The 16149-nt window shown below is 52.9% G+C and overlaps 1 protein-coding gene across 1 annotated transcript; it reads left to right on the top strand.

Annotated features, from left to right (window-relative positions):
- The first annotated feature begins 1249 nt into the window (after positions 1-1249).
- On the top strand, positions 1250-7307 carry AQP3 (aquaporin 3 (Gill blood group)). The gene is made up of 6 exons (XM_058695111.1): positions 1250-1434; positions 4502-4628; positions 4990-5127; positions 5505-5623; positions 5952-6169; positions 6258-7307. Exons 1-6 carry the CDS (start codon positions 1327-1329, stop codon positions 6424-6426), a joined length of 879 nt encoding a protein of 292 aa, XP_058551094.1. The 5' UTR covers positions 1250-1326; the 3' UTR covers positions 6427-7307.
- Positions 7308-16149: the final 8842 nt, after the last annotated feature.

Here is a 16149-nt window from a genome sequence, read left to right on the forward strand (position 1 = left end):
TGGAGGTAGGGTCCAGGCTACCACTCCTCAGTTTCCCAATTATTAATTTTTTTAAAGAATTTTTTTGGGGCGCCTGGAGGGCTCAGTCAGTTAGCCGTCCGACTCTTGATTTTGGCTCAGGTCATGGTCTCAAGGTTGGTGGGATTGAGCCCCGCTTCAGGCTCCATGTACTGACAGTACTACAGAGCCTGCTTGGGATTTTATTTATAAAATAAAATAATAAAATAAAATAAAAATTAAAAAATTAATGCAATATGAGGAGCAAAGTTGCCCCATGTCCCACCTCAGATGGGGCTGACAACTCTCACAGTTTAGCCATCTTAACCTCTTAAAGGGTCAGACTCTCCCCTGGCTGGGATCAGCCAGAGTGGGAGAAGAGAGAGTTAAAAACAACTAGGTAGGACTCACCCTGCTGGCAAGCATGTGGCATGTGGCATGTCAGGACAACTGCAGCTCACCCTCTGGAGCCACGTGCAAAACACGCACAGATACACGTGTGGCAAATTCAGTTAACCTAGCCAGGTTCAACAGACATGTACACAGCCATGAGAAATGTCCAAAAGGTGCAATCTGGTACACAGGACAGATGTCATGTGTGGACATAGCCATGGACAGAGCCGATCAGGACATGCAACATGGGATACATATTCAGCACAAGGAACAACAGGCCCATGAACTCTGGCTGGAACTCCGCCTGTGTTCTGTGAGTCCATGCAGGTCTGGACTATGGGAAGGTCTCTTCTCCCTTGGGGCCCACAGCCTCCTCCCTCCAGCCCCCTCTCTGAGGACATAATGGGTCCAGCCATACTGTAGAGCTGGATGGGGCCAGTTCCCTTCCTTTCTGACAAGTCTCTCTCACCCCCGCCATCACGTGGGGGTGAGCAGGGCTCACTTTGAGTGGGGCAAGGAGGTCTCCATTGGCAGCTTCATCCTCCCCAGCCATGTCCCACACATGCCTGTACCCGACCTTTGGCTCTCAGAACCCCGCAATCCCCTCTCAGCCCGTAACACACCTCCTCCCCTAAGTGCCCTCTCCACGCGAACCCCACACCTAAAGCTCCTCCCCGCCCCCCACCTTCCTCCCCAGCTTCCCGCAGCCCCGCGTCCTCACCAGGCTCCCCAGGCAAGCCGCTGGGGGCGGACGCCCACACCTCGGGCGGTCTCAGGGCTCAGCGGGAGGGGCCGCCGGGAGGGGCTACCGGGAGGGCGGGGCGAGGGCCTCCGGCTCCTATAAAGGGCGCCACCCGGCGCTCGGGGCCACAGCCACCGCCCGGCCGTCCTCCCGCCGCCCTCACTGCCGCCGCCCGCACCGCCGCCACTCCCGCCATGGGTCGACAGAAGGAGCTGGTGTCCCGCTGCGGGGAGATGCTCCACATCCGCTACCGGCTGCTTCGCCAGGCTCTGGCTGAGTGCCTGGGGACCCTCATCCTCGTGGTGAGTGGAGGGGTCCGGAGAAGCCCTTCTCTCTCCAGCCCCCACGCTCCCTGACCCCTCTGTTCACGGGAGGGGCTGCTTTTCGAGACAGCCCCACCTCTCTCCCAGCTCTGCTCCCCACCTTGACCCCTTCCTGAGTGCTCTTCCCCCACAGCTCTAATCCCGTCTGTGACAGCTCTGACCTGCCAGAGTGCCACCTGTTACTCCCACTGAAGGCTCTGAGCCTTTACCCTCTCACCAGTGCCCCAACCCACAGACTGGGGGCAGCAGTCACCCCTGCAGTCTGAGACCTCCAGCGTCTTCTGGCTCTCACTTTCCCCAGTTCCCAGAGTCCCAGCTCTGGGAGGCAGTGGAGGCATTGGCAAATGGACCCTTATTAGATTATTTGGGTCCTGGATATCTGGCCCCTAATGAATAATTAAGCTTCAGAAAGTCCAAAAGTTCCCCAATGCAAGGACAGTTTTCCACGGGTGGGGGCAGAGGGCGGAAGGCACACAGGGTGCAAACAGCAGAATTGGAAGAAAGAAGGATCCTGAAGATACGAGGCTGTGGAAGGCAGCTGGGCCCTGGGCACAGAGGACAGGATGTCGCTAAAGTTGCTCCCCTTGTGCTGAGTGGCTCCCAGACTCTGTCGGTCACCCAGACATATGCTGTCATCTTCTGTGCCAAAACACCGAGTTACTCCCCAGCCTCTAACAGCCTCTGAGTTAGTTTGTGGGTTCTCTGGGTAGGCCACTTCCCCTGCCTTGGTTACTCCTCGGTCAGTTTACTCCTTGGTTACACCAGTTTCGTCCCTAGCTTGTTCCTGGGTGACTTTGTTTGCATTTCTTGGGTCTGACAGGCACACACCACTCAAGGTCTCCATTTCCTGTCCCAGCTACTCTCTGATTTTCAGCCCTTCACGTGGTTACACCTGTTTTCTCCTGGGTTACTTCTGGGTTCAGTTGCTTCATTGCAGTCAATAGGTTCTTCCGTTCCTGCCCCAGCCCCCACTGTAGGTGATGCACACCAGCCAGCCCCCTGTAGACTAGGAAGCTTAATTAGAGGCAAGTAGGGCTGGGGTGGCCCACCTCAAATGGGTGATGGTGGTAGAATGGGTGCCATGGGGAGAAAACTTCTTAGACTCACCTCTGGCTTCCAGGAATAGCAAGGGAGGAGCCAGATGGGGCACTTTATCCACAGCCCCTCACAAGACTAGTGGCCCTACCCGTCATCTCCATCCCTTGTCTCCCTGTGCCAAGAAGGGAGGAGGGGCAGGTGTTTTTCACCCTCTTGCCCCAGAGCCTAGTGTCCCTCACTGCTTATCTGATTTATGGTCCAGCCCCCTGTTCGAGAGATGCCAGCACAGGGGAGGTTGTCTCCTACATTCACAGAGGGGCCTCTCCATCCCCTCCCACATCTCAGTTTGCCTCTGCCACAAAGGAGCAGTCAGACCTTGCACTGAGCCCCAGGATCATTTGGTTTATCCCCAACCACAAAAAGAGGGTGTTACTTTTGTGAAGGCTTTCAGGCTCAGGTGAGTGTAAGGCATCTGGTGTCAGTGAAAAAGCAGAACCTCAATGGCTGCCTGAGGAGGAGGGCTAGGCCCGGGAGATCGGTGAGTGGTGGAGAAGGGCTTGCCTACATACCCCTGTGAGTTGGGGACCTAGAGCCTGCAGTGGCAGGATCAGGGCTGGCCTTTGAGTGAGGGGAGCCCCTTTCTCTGGGGTACAAAGTGAGGTGGGGAGTGAGGGAGAAGGAGGGGGAGGAAGAGGAAGATTAGCCCCAAGGTGGTGGAACTGGCTCTGACAGCTTTTCCCTCCAAGGTCTCCTGGGATGAAGCCAGGTTTGGGCCTCAGGCAGGAAAGGAGCTGAGGCCAGGGCCTGCCAGGCAGGGCAGCGTGCCCCAGACCCCTATGTGCTTCCCTCCCCGCCCCCCCTGCCCCCCCCCCACATACTCACAATCTCTGATCTTTGCTCTCACCTGCCTACACACCTTTGCCCCGCATCACTGCCGCTGGCTTCCTCACTATCTCTTGGTCTTTCTGAGGGATGATAATCAAAATGCTTAACAACCCAGTACAACAGGATGCTGACCTGTCAGAATGGACAAGGGCTCTTAGCACAAGTCTTGGAAACTGCCCCCTGGGTAGACATAAAACTTTTAGTTATGGGGAGGTAGAAGAGGAGACCCAGGGCAGGGCCTGAGCAGCTTTGGGGGACACTATGGGAGCTCAGGGTGATAGTTCTTTACAGCTGGCACAGAAACATTTTTACATTTGAACAAGAGGAATAGGATGTTCTGTATTTGCAGGACATCAGGGACCTTAGTCCTCTTGAATTCCTCCATCCCTGTCAGAAAGCTTAGAGCCAGTCTCTCCACTTGCACTGCTCTGAATCCCGGGTCGGGGCTGGAGAGAGGGGCCACTCAGACCTTTGTCTTTAGGACCTCCACATCCATGTAGGGAACTTGGATTCCTGAGGTCAGGTCAGAGAAGGTGGGGAGAGGAGACTCTGGGACAGGAACAGGGGCAGGGGCAGGGGCTCTGACATTCCAGATTCAGAAGCAGACTCAGCCTAACTTCTGGCCTCCTCCCTATTTCTGTGTGGGCACTGCCCGCCCCCTGCCCAACTCCCATCCAGCTCTTCTCTGGGGCAAGGAAGGAGGCAAGTGTGGGGGTGGGGGTGGTGGGAGGATGAGTGAGAGCCTTCCCACTTTGTGGGCCAGACCTGAAGGGCTGGAGGACAAACTATGCTAAGGTAAAAGCTGTTCCCTTACACCTCACTCCTACTGAGACTCCAGAAAAATCAGAGAAGATGGTCCAGCCATCTTCTGGGCTCCCTGTCATTGACTCTGCTTCCAGTCCCTTCCATAGGGCCCTGTTAGAGTTTGGGCATTGTGGGTGGGAGGGCATGTCTGCTTCTTCTTCAGGGTGCAGTGGCAGCAGGAGGGGGTTGGGTTGGATCCCCCCAGGAATGGCTTCCCGTTCTGACGACTGCAGGTGGAGGTTGCTGGATTTACTCCTTCCTTCTGGAGTGAGAGTTGCCTGGCCTCACTCTCCCTGCCTGGTTCTATTTCCTGATACAGATGTTTGGCTGTGGCTCCGTGGCCCAGGTGGTGCTCAGCCGGGGCACCCACGGTGGTTTCCTCACCATCAACCTAGCCTTTGGCTTCGCTGTCACCCTGGGCATCCTTGTTGCTGGCCAGGTCTCTGGTAAGGCCTTGCTCCACCTTCAGTCATTACCTTCAAGGGCATTCCCCAGGGTGCCCAACTGGGGAATGAGGTGGTGGGGGCCATTCTCAAGGGCAGGGAATAGCCGTGGCCTCAGCTTTGAGCCCTTTGAAGTGGAGAATGGAGAAGGAACTTGACACTTTGAACCTCTGACCCTCACTTTGGAATCAGATTATCAGTGTTGGCCTGTTACATAGTCCAACTCACCATCTGGTACAAGAAACCCTTCTCTGCACCCCTGCCCCCTAAGGCCAAACAAGGGGAATATGGAGGTTAGAGATCCTGGGATCCCCAACTGTGGGAGGTTACAGTGACTAATAGGTCCCATCTCCTCTCTTCCCAGGGGCCCACCTGAACCCTGCTGTGACCTTTGCCATGTGTTTCTTGGCACGTGAGCCCTGGATCAAGCTGCCCATCTATGCCTTGGCTCAGACACTGGGAGCCTTCTTGGGTGCTGGAATTGTTTTTGGGCTGTATTATGGTGAGCATTCCCCACCCTGCCATCCTCCACTACCTCCCTTTCTCTGCCTGGGATCTCCTGGCACCAGGCCTTTTGATGACAGACAGCTGGGGCCTGCCCAGGCCCCGAGCTTATGACCCACTCATTCACTGCACAGGACCAAGGTTGGGGGCACAAGGTGAAAGAAAGAAACAAGTTGGGCAACAGAGTCTCAGGCCATCCACCATCCTCGCTGCCCACCCCCCTCCCCCGCCCCTGCCACCCTTCCATAGACTCCTGAGTAATACAGCAGTGATGTGCTGCTCACCTGCGATCCCCCAGAAGGGTGGGCCCGACCTGAGACAGGAGAGCCGGGTAAGCCTCTGCCCTCACCCACTCTGGGTCTAATCTTTCACCAGATGCAATCTGGGACTTCGCCAAGAATGAGCTTGTAGTCTCAGGCCCCAATGGCACAGCTGGCATCTTTGCTACCTACCCCTCTGGACACTTGGACATGGTCAATGGATTCTTCGACCAGGTATGGGCTGGGGACTCATTAGGGGAACACAGAGAGGAGGACCAAGCTGCTCTGAGCATCTCATGGGGGGCTGGGGGACAGGACTCCTTGTTTATAGCAGGGTTGTCTCAATGTGTGAGGACACTGACACCAGAATCATAGTGGCAGGTACTTATAAAACATGCAGATTCCTAGGAATCTTCATTTTCAGCTAGTTCCCCAGGGGCCAGCACCACTGCTGGAGAGAAGTGAACTTGGGAAGTGTTAAGGCTCCAGGAGCCCAAGGACAGAGGAGGGACCAGAGGGTAGGGTAGGAGCAGCTCCTCATCCTGTCCTCTCCATTCCCCAGTTCATTGGCACAGCATCCCTCATTGTGTGTGTGCTGGCCATTGTTGACCCCTACAACAATCCTGTCCCCCGTGGCCTGGAGGCCTTCACCGTGGGCCTGGTGGTCCTCGTTATCGGCACTTCCATGGGTTTCAACTCTGGCTATGCTGTCAATCCCGCCCGGGACTTCGGCCCTCGCCTTTTCACCGCCATTGCTGGCTGGGGCTCTGAAGTCTTCACGTGAGTGCAGCCCCCTCCACCCAGCCTGTCCCAGCCCGCCTCCCCTTTGCTGCCCCACCCTCCCCTGACCACATGTGTCTGTCCCTAGGACTGGCCGACACTGGTGGTGGGTGCCCATCGTCTCTCCTCTCCTGGGCTCCATTGCGGGAGTCTTTGTGTATCAGCTCATGATCGGCTGCCACCTGGAGCAGCCTGCACCCTCCACTGAGCAGGAGAATGTGAAGCTGGCCCATGTGAAGCACAAGGAGCAGATCTGAGTGGGCAGGGGCCACCTCCCCACCCTCTCTTGAGCAGCCACAGACTGTGCAGGGGCTGCTCCCTGGAAGCCTTGGTGGTCCCCGTCCCGGACTAAGAAACTCCGTCTACTCCCCCCCGCAGTGGGACGGCCTTCTTCAGGATTCCCCACTGGACCCTGCCCAAACAGGACCTTAGGACACTGTCTTTAGGCTGTTTTGGGACAGGGAGTAGGGCCAACATATCTCTTTGTCTCCCCAAAAGTGAGAATAGGCAGCTGGTGTTTGAGCATGTGTGTGTGTGTGTGTGTGTGTGTGTGTGTGTGTGTGTGGTTTCCTAGATATCAGGGTAAGGGACCAAGTGGAAAGGATTCTAGCTGTGGGGGGAGCCTAGGGAAAGGTCCATCTGTGGTATGTCCCCTCTGTGAGTGAGGAAAGTGCCAGGGGTCTGCATGTTTTGGGGGCTCCATGTGGAGGAGGGTCCAGATATGTGTTTCTGAGTGTGTGTGTGTGTGTGTGTGTGTGTGCACGCGCGTGCACCCTTTTTCTAGCAGGGGGTTTCTACAGGCTTTGGGGGAGGTAGGGTGGGAATATGGAGGTAGGACCGGGAGGAGGAGACCCCAGCCCAGGTGTGGAGTTCTGGCTGTACATAAGTAGGAGCAGAGAACGTATTTCTGTCATAATGTAGGCATGTGTGGTGGTGGGGTGAAGTCCAGGTATAAGTTTCATGTTTTTTGGTTTTTTAAAAAATATACATAGTAGATGTTACAGTTTTAAGGATGGGGGTTGGGAGACTCTACTTAAAATAGGGTCTTCACCCTTTAATTCTCCACTCAACACATGTACTCTTTTGCCTTATATATATATATATATAAAACAATAAAATGTGTGCCTAAAACTGCCAATTGTGCAAATTTCTCTCTGTTTTCTCTGCTCTTGTCCTGGGGCCAGCTAAGGAGCTTCATTGTGTCCAACCACAAATGCCCAGGGTGCCCAGCCGGGCCAGGGCACCCTAGGGGCAGTACTCGGGCCCTGCTTGAGGGGCAAGAGTAAGTCCCACAGACAGGTGAGTGAGCCTCTTCACCAAGCTTCTCAGCTTGAACTCAGTGGCCCCACACTTTCTCCCAAGCTTCCATCTTCCTACACAATGAGTGGCATCTTCTTCCTGATCCCTGCACCCACACATCATCCCAGGAAGGCAGGCTTAAACCTGGCCTAGGAAAGAACTTTCTCCCAGGCAGAGCTGCCCAAAGGGGAGGATTGCTATTCAAGAAGTAGTGAGCTCCCTGTTGCTCCTGTTGCTGGAGGAGGCCAATCAGACTAGTCACCTGTATAGTCCTCTATAGCTCTCAGCTGTTTAGGCTCTGTTACCTCCACCCAGACCTTGGCCACAGCCCCCTTAGCAGCCTCCCTGCCTCCAGGCTGGCCTCAGCCAGACTATACAGGACCACAGGGATCTTTCTGGCACCACTGTTAAAAGAGGGCTTCTTTCCAAGGCTCTGCTCGATAATTCAGACACAATCCCAAACCCTCCCTCCTGCACTCAGCTTCCCCAGGACCTGGCCCACGGTCCCTTCCTATGCCCTCATAATGTTCCCCTCACAGTGCTGCATCACCCCAGACTACTTTGTGTACTTCTGCGCCTTCCTACCTTTGGACCCTTGCTCCAAAGTGCTCATTCACTGAAATCCTCCTGGTCTTCTCTAAGTGTCTTCTCTAGAAAGTCACCCCTGCTCTTCCCCACCCTTCCACCATCTTCTGCAGTTAGTTGTCTGAACCCAGGACTGCATTCATCCCTGTCTCCCTCCGCTCTTCTCACTTCTTCAGTCTGAGACACCTCCATTGTACGTAAGCCTGGGGTTGGACCGATGCTGGTGTCCTGACTGCCCAGGGAGGCAATGGACTTGGCACACCTGAGCCCAGGAAGCTCTGTCAAGAAATCATGTGCCCCTTCTCACCTTCTACTTCCCTGCCTCACCAGATCCTCCTCAAGTTTCACTGGGAATAAAAGGGAAGGCGGGCCCCAAGCCTAGCCCTCCTGCAGAGTTAACCCCAGGGCAGCCAGAGGATCCCTGGGTCTGGCAGGAGAAATGTGGTCTTTAGAGATTGAGCTGGTGCTCCCCAGCCACTTCATAGTTGAGGAGACCATGGCCCAGAGAGGGTGGGTGGCAAATGCAGGGTCACACAGCCAGGACTCTGGGGAGGTGGGGATAGAAGGCTGGTCCATCTCAGGTCTCCAACCCCTCCTTGTCCCCAGCTCCCAAGAGGTGTGTCTGGAATGTTGGAGAGACCTGAGCCAGAGGGAGTGTCCCCTTCCCAGGCCCTCTGGGGAGGAAGAGCCAGACTTGGGAGGGGAATGTGACTTCAGAGTTTCATTCCAGCTACACCAGTCCTACCTCTGGTGCCCCCACCCTGCTGTCCTCCCCAGCATGCCCAATGCCTTCTGTCATCCCTTCCTCTCAAATTCTGTAGCTGATCCTGACCAGTCAGCCAGGGGCTGGGGGGAGGTCTTTTGGTGCAGTGGTTAAAGAGAAGTCAAGCCTGGATTCCAGGCCCAGCTTGGCCTCTTTCTTTTTTTTTTTTAAAAATTTTTTTTTCAACGTTTTTTATTTATTTTTGGGACAGAGAGAGACAGAGCATGAACGGGGGAGGGGCACAGAGAGAGGGAGACACAGAATCGGAAACAGGCTCCAGGCTCCGAGCCATCAGCCCAGAGCCTGATGCGGGGCTCGAACTCACGGACCGCGAGATCGTGACCTGGCTGAAGTCGGACGCTTAACCGACTGCGCCACCCAGGCGCCCCAAGCTTGGCCTCTTTCTAGCTGTGTGACTTTGGGGTGGTCATTTTTCTTTCCCTGAACCTCAGTTTCCTCATTTGTGAATTGGGAGATATTGAGAGGAAGAGGTAGTAGAAGATAATTCATGAAAAGGACTTAGCATAGTGACCAGCAGATGGTAAATAGTCAATAAATGTCACCTTATGATTTTTTCCTGCAGAACTGGAGAGGAGGGGATGGTGGTTGTGGAGAGGTGCTGAAGGCTGTTTTTTTTTTAAAGTCATTGAATTCCACATCCTCTTCCGCCTCAGATTCCTTCCATGGATTCTGAATTTCCTGAAGAAGGGGAGGAGGAGTCAGGGTGATGGCTTGCTGTGACCTGACTTGAGGAGGCTTTTGGAGAGAGATAGAAGAGAAACACAAGAGGGTTACATGTACAGGTGTAGAGGGCAGAGGAGTGGGCAGCCCAGGGACCGTGTTGGATGGAGGGTCAGACTTCCTGAGAAAGGTTCAGGCCTGGCCAGGCAAGGAGCAGTGAATGAGGACAGGGTCTGGTAGGGACATGAACCAAGCAGCAGCGTGTGACTCCTCCAGGGGCTGGAGGGAAGCTTCCCACCTCCCCACTCATGTCCAGGCTATGCCTCCCATTAGTAGCTGTGGCTGATAGCAAGTTCTAAAAAGAAATGTTTTCATCTTCTTTAGGTAAGTATCTTTTTTTTTTTTTTAATTTTTGAGTTAAATTATTTTTTTCCCTTTAGGGAAGTATCTTAATCCACTTTACAGGGTGTGCTTGGAGGTGCCATGTGGAAGGGTAGATAGATCCCACACCTCACCTCTCTCCTTCCTGAGTCCAGTCCGCTCCACAGCTCACTTTGGAGGAGCCCATGTTTCTTCAAAGTTTTGACTTGTTTGGATTGAAATTAGCCTCCCTGAAACCTGAGCTTGGTTCCTGTTTCCTTGTGTGCTTGCCTCAGAGTGTGTGCACACATGCAAGTGTGCATTTCTCAGTGTTCCTGGGAGTGGCTGTCTTTCTCTTTCAGTATGTCTTATGTCTCTGTGGGTCTGTGCCTCTGGCCAACCAGGTCTCTGTCCCTTTCTGTGTTTCTGTCACTGCCTGACTCTTTGTGGCTGGATCTTTCTTTGTGTATTTCTAACTGTACATCTGGTATACCTCAGAGTCCATCTCCGCTTGTACCTAAGAGTGACTCTCCTGCTAGCCCAATCGGCTCGTCTTACCCCAGGGCATGCCTCCTCCTTAATTCCTGGTAATGAGCTCCCTCCTTCTTGCTAACTCTTTCCCCTTGATTTTGTTTGTCTGAAAACCTGGGTGGGGCTCCCCCTAGGCTTGGGGAAGCATGGGTGGGGCAGAGTTGGGTGGGGTGGGAAGGGGAGAGGAGGAACTACTCCACCCCATACAGAGACCCCAGAGGCCAGAGATGCCCTTGATCTCCTCAGGAAGGGTCTGTGAAGATACTGGCCTAGGCAGGGCCCTGCACCTCCTCACTGAGGAGGGAACCTGTCCTGAGATGGGTTCCTGCGTTGTGGGCCAGGGAATACTGGCAAAGGGAGCAGAGACTAAGGCACTGGGGCCCTCAAGGAGACTGAAGGGGGCTCATCACAAAATATCTCTGAGTCCTAAGTGGGCAGTAAGTGGGGGTGGCCTCCTCAGGGACTCAGCATCTCCATGCTTGGGGCCTCTGTCTTTGATGCCAGGTTTCTTTGAATAAGGGAGAGAGTGGCAGTGGGAACAGAAGCTCTTTCTGGTCTGGGCACCTTGGCTTTCCCAGAGTGGCACCTATCTTCTCTTTGTGTAAAGGGGAAACTGAGACTCAGAGTCTCACTCAGGACCACAGAACAATGCAGCACAGTCTGCATTACAACCCAGTCTCCTGTCCCCAACCTAGCTCCCCGCAACCCCTTTCCAGACAGCACTTTGCGACATCTCAGGGAGCAAGGCTCTGGGTCCAGACAACCAGCACTTCCCACACGGGGCCTTAGGCACATGGAGGAGGTCTCCATTTCCTCCAGATCCAATCTCTGGCCTGCTCTGTGCCTCAGGAGGCTAATATCTATGGGCTGCATCACCTGAGCCCTCTTGCCCCTGTCTTGCCTTGGCTTTGGCAAGCAGGAGGCACAGGCAGGAAATCAGAGGGCGGGGATGGGGTGGGGTGGAAGGCCAGGGTACTCATGCCTTTCCCAGGGCTTTCACTGCATCCCAGTAACACTGCTCTCTTCTGCTGCCTGCTGTTAGTCAGTCCCAGGCTACCCCTTGTTGGTCCCTGTGACCCTGACTCTGCCTCTGTAGTCCCTTCACAAGCTCCACTTTAGTGAAGCCCTCTGAGGATATATTGTTCCTGCTGGATCCCTGACAGATTTCATCTTTCTGCTCTTTTGTTTCCTCATCTGTAAAATGGGCATAGTAACAGTACCTCACTGGGTTGCACAAAGTGAGGATTAAGTGAGTTAACAGATATACAGAATGGTGCCAGATGCTGCAGTAAATGATACAAAATATAGAATAATGTTATTATTACTGTTATTGCCATACTCCCTTGTGAGCTCCCTGTGTACTATTGGGAGGGAAAATATGAAGTCAAACCAGGCTTGGATGACTCTGCAAGGCCATCTCCTCCAGCTCCAGGCTGCTTGCAGCTTCTGTGGGGCCTTGGTCAGCCTGGGAGTCTAGTCCCAGTCCTTCTGACTCACGTGGACCCAGCTTTCCCTGAGAAGACTAGCGTGAGGGGAGATGAAAGCCAGAGCCCCCTTCCCACCCTGGCTCTTCTCCAGAAAACTCAGGCTCCTGAGAAAGAAAGAAGTGGCTACTCCACCATCTCGTGGGATTTCAAGGAGCTGGTAGGGTTTGAGAATGGTCATAGTGATGAATTAGGGGTTGAGAGGGTAGTGTGTATGGGGTGAGGGGAGAGAGGTTGAAGGCAGAGGCAAAAATCCCAATTTGTGTTTCCTACTCTTGTCTCACTGCCTTATCAGAAAGTCCTTCCTCAAGTCTCACTACCATCTAGCTTCAGCTCTTCAAGAATGGGGCAGACTAGGACAATTAGCATGACTCTGGAAGCCTTTTCCAGCTCTTACCAGCACCCTGGGAGTTCCGCAGCTTTGGGAATAGGGAAAAGATCCTTGCATATGGCCAAAGCACAGGAGGCCAGAGGTGGGCGGTGGGGGTGGGGGGACACAAATTGGGAGGGCTTATGAAAAGCCAAGGTTGCCAGTGGGATGAGGTTATGAGCAGGCTGAAAACTGACTCACCTGATCCCTTTCAGGGTCCCTTCCCTTGACCACCTTGGCCATGCCTTCATTTCAGAGTGAGGTAACGTGTGCTGTGGAGAAGAGGTAAGTGTTACCTTTCCCATCCCTAGAGCTCTCTGGGGACAAAGCCTGAAACCAGATTTAATCACTTTGACCAGCTTTTCCAATCTCTTGCTCTGAGAAGTCATTCTGGTGTATTCCCACTATCCTCCAGCCTCTGCTTTTTTCTGGAAACCTCTGTGACAAGTGGTGGGCCTTTGCCAGCTTCCTCACTGCTCTCAGAGCCAAGAAGGTGTGCCTGGGAGAGGCTGGGTGAGGGGAGAGAGAACTCTGGGAGCTCTGATAATCATCTGGATATGGTCCACCTCTTGTCTCCACGGAGATGCCCCCCAAAGCCAAGGAGGCACCTGGAACGTCCTGCTCACTGCCCTCATCCTTTGCCTCTCTGCTCAGGGTCACTGCCAGGGCCTGGCCGGAAATGGGCTGAGGGAGGGGGGAGGTGGCCTGGCTTAAGCAGGGAGGCTGTCTGCTGGTTACAGGGAGCTCTTTCCCAGTAGATCCTTAGTTCCATGTCTGGGGTGGAAAGGAGAGAGTGACCCTGGCCTGCGGACAAAGTCTTCCCTTTATCCGACAAAGGGTGTATAGCTTTGAGCCACTTTTGTTCCTTAGATGCACACATGTGCCCACATACACATGAAGGTGTGTCTGCTGTGACAGGTGAAGATGGTGCGAGTGTGTTTACGCTCCCCCAAACAAATTTACACTCTCATGCACTCACTGACCGCCCCCCCACGCACACACTCCACACTCAACCTATCTATACCCATGCACGTACACTCATACTCTGACACTGATTTACACCCACATACTCAGATGCCCAAACACACTTAGATACACTTATGTGCACTCACGTATGCCCATAATCAAACGGACACACACGTCTATACTCCATGTCCTTACACGTACACACACTCTCAGAGTCATGCAGGCTCAAGAACTTGTTGACACCTTCAGGTGCACTCACTCTTGAACACACACTTACCTAATACTCATACTCAAATACACTGCTACTCACCGGTTACCAGAAGCCACATATCTGTGGGCGAGGGAAACAAAAGGCAAACTGATACCTGACAGGCTGGAAGTGGGGGGAGGGGGGAAGTGCAGAGACAGGGGATGAAGAGATGGGGGTCACAGGATGTGTCGTTGGCTCGGATGTAGGGTTGGGAAGCCTTTACGTTTTGAGGCCACAACCCAGATTTTCAGAGCAAGGGGTCAGGAAGCAGGAAGTTTAAAGAACGTGATGGAGAGTCCCAGTGACTGGGCCGGGTACCCAGGAGCTGTTGACAAACACTTACTGAATAAGAGAACAGCAGGATTGACTAAAACTCCCCATTTCCAACTACTAGAGCTGCTTGTCTGTCTCACAGGAGTTTAGAATCCCAGACAACCAGACAGTGAGGGTTATCTCACCCTTTGGAGTCAATAGGTCCTCATCCTCACTGCCATTCTATGCAGCAGGAGGCTGAGTCTAGTTATAAAAGCTAGCTCCTAATACATTGCAATATGACTCAAATCCAAGTGAATGGCACAAATCTACTGGATAAGGCAACAGCCAATCCAGGCCTGGGTTCCCAGTCTCAGGGTGCAACTTCTTCCCTTTTTTTTTGTTTTTTAACAAACTTTATTTATTTATTTTTTAAGTAAGCTCTATGCCCAACATGGGGCTTCAACTCACAACCCCAAGATCAAGAGTCACATGCTGTGACTCGTGAAGCCATTCACCCCTTAGCTTCTAACTCCAGAGACACCTAACTGCAGAGACAAACCGCAGCATGCCCATCTGCCAGGGGATAAACAGAAAGTGACTAAGCTCTGGGCTGTCCTAGAGATTTGGGCCCAGCCAGGAAAGAGGGGAACCTGTAGAGGTCTCTGGAGGTATGCAGGATCAGGGCGACCAGTAGAAGAAACTCCGCAAAAGGGCTCCTGGAACAGTCTCGCGTGTAAAGTATTATCCCTGGTCTCTCTGCCAGAGGACTTGCGTCTATTTCATCCATTTGTTTGTTTATTCTTTCATCAAATGATCACTGAGGATCTTTTTTATGCCAGGGTGTGGTAGGTGCCAGGAATATTATAATGAGCGAGATGTATGCATATAGTATCAGGTAGGAAGCATCCAGATGCCAAAAAGTGGAATTCTGACTCAAAGTGGCTTAGGTAACAATGGTACTGCATTGGCTTACAGAACTGAAAAATCAGAGGAAAACTTCAGATGAGGCTTAATCTAGCACCACGTCCTTTCTGTCTCTCCTCTCTTTCCTCCATAGTGTCAGCCTCCTCCTAAGCCTAAATCCTCTTGTAGTTCCAAGATCCCTGGCAGTTGCTCCAACTTCCATGCTTTTCGTTGATGTCCAGCAGAGAAGAGGGAGCATCTCTGTGACAGCAATCCCGACAAAGAGGGTGCCCTCTTATGGGACCATGTTGGTCACATGCCCACCTCTGGGGCATGAGGATGGCCTGATCTGATTGGATTAGCCTAAGTCACCTGTTTCATCTCTAGCCTCAAGGGAGCTATCAGGGCCATCTGTATAAAATGGATTCCCAAAGAGACACTGAGGACTGTTAGGAAAGGGGGAGCTGGAACTTACCAAATGGTTCCTGTCATCATGGAACTTGAAGCCTAATTAGTGGAGGGGACTACAAATACAATCAATCAAAGGAAAGTTGGAATTGGGACATTTTACCAGAACAAAACACCTTTACAGGACTGGCTACATCACTTGTTGGGGCCTAGTGAAAAATGAAAATGCAGGGCTTCTTATTAAAAAATTATTTAGAATTTCAACACAGCAACAGTATTAAATTAAGCATGGGGCCTCTGTAGTGCCATATAGCCTTAAAAAGCCCCTAAGGCCATCTGCCCATAAATTCAGCCCTGTATCCCTATAGTGAGACCTGAAGGATGAGAAGGGGTTAGCCAGGTGGGGTACTCCAGGTAGAGGTAACAGCTTGTGCAAAGGCCTGGTGGCAGGAGATCAAGTGTTTGAGAAAAGCTGGAAGGAATTCAGTGTGGCTGGAGCTTAGAGTACCAGATGAGACTGGGAAGGTGGGTGAGGCCTGATCAGAGAGTATCCTGGTTAGGGAGGATCTGAGAAACTGAAGTTTGGGGCTCTTGCTTAGTGACCTCTTTGAGCCCATCTAGCACCAAGCTAGGGACGCAGGGAGGAGCCAGCCAGGGCCAGACCCTGTGTTCTATGGAGACCAGATGCACACGACCAGATCAGAGAAGTGTGGTGGGAAGCCTGGGTGTCAAGAGCCCCAGGTTGCTCTGAGATTCAGAGCAAGATCCATTACCACCCTGCCTCAGTTTCTCCTTCAATATCACAGGGGTGTTGGCATGAGATGATTTGATCCTTAACTTCTTCTCCAGCTCTAGCATTCTGCAATTCTCTTCTGGTGTTCCTAAAAGAGTCTTAGATTCAGATGATAGAAGGGAGGGAGGAAAGGAAGAAGGAAGGAAGGAAGGGAAGAAGGAAGGAAGGAAAAGAAAGAAAAGAAAGAGAGAGGGAGAGAAAAGGAAAGGAAAGAAAAAAGGAAACAGAGAGAGAGGAAGGAAGGGAGGAGGGAAGGAAGGAAGCAAGGAAGGAAGGAAGGAAGAAAGAGAAAGAAAGAGAGGAAGGAAGGGAGGGAAGGAGGAAGGAAGGAG

The sequence above is a fragment of the Neofelis nebulosa genome, chromosome 12 (genome assembly GCF_028018385.1).
Source record: "Neofelis nebulosa isolate mNeoNeb1 chromosome 12, mNeoNeb1.pri, whole genome shotgun sequence".
NCBI classification, from domain to species: Eukaryota; Metazoa; Chordata; class Mammalia; order Carnivora; family Felidae; genus Neofelis; species Neofelis nebulosa.

Excerpts from the sequence above, each read along its gene's own strand:
- AQP3 (XM_058695111.1), top strand. The coding sequence starts at position 1,327 with ATGGGTCGACAGAAGGAGCTGGTGTCCCGCTGCGGGGAGATGCTCCAC. Across the intron at positions 4,629-4,989 it reads TGTTGCTGGCCAGGTCTCTG|GGGCCCACCTGAACCCTGCT; the intron begins GTAAGGCCTTGC and ends CTCTCTTCCCAG. Across the intron at positions 5,128-5,504 it reads TGTTTTTGGGCTGTATTATG|ATGCAATCTGGGACTTCGCC; the intron begins GTGAGCATTCCC and ends ATCTTTCACCAG.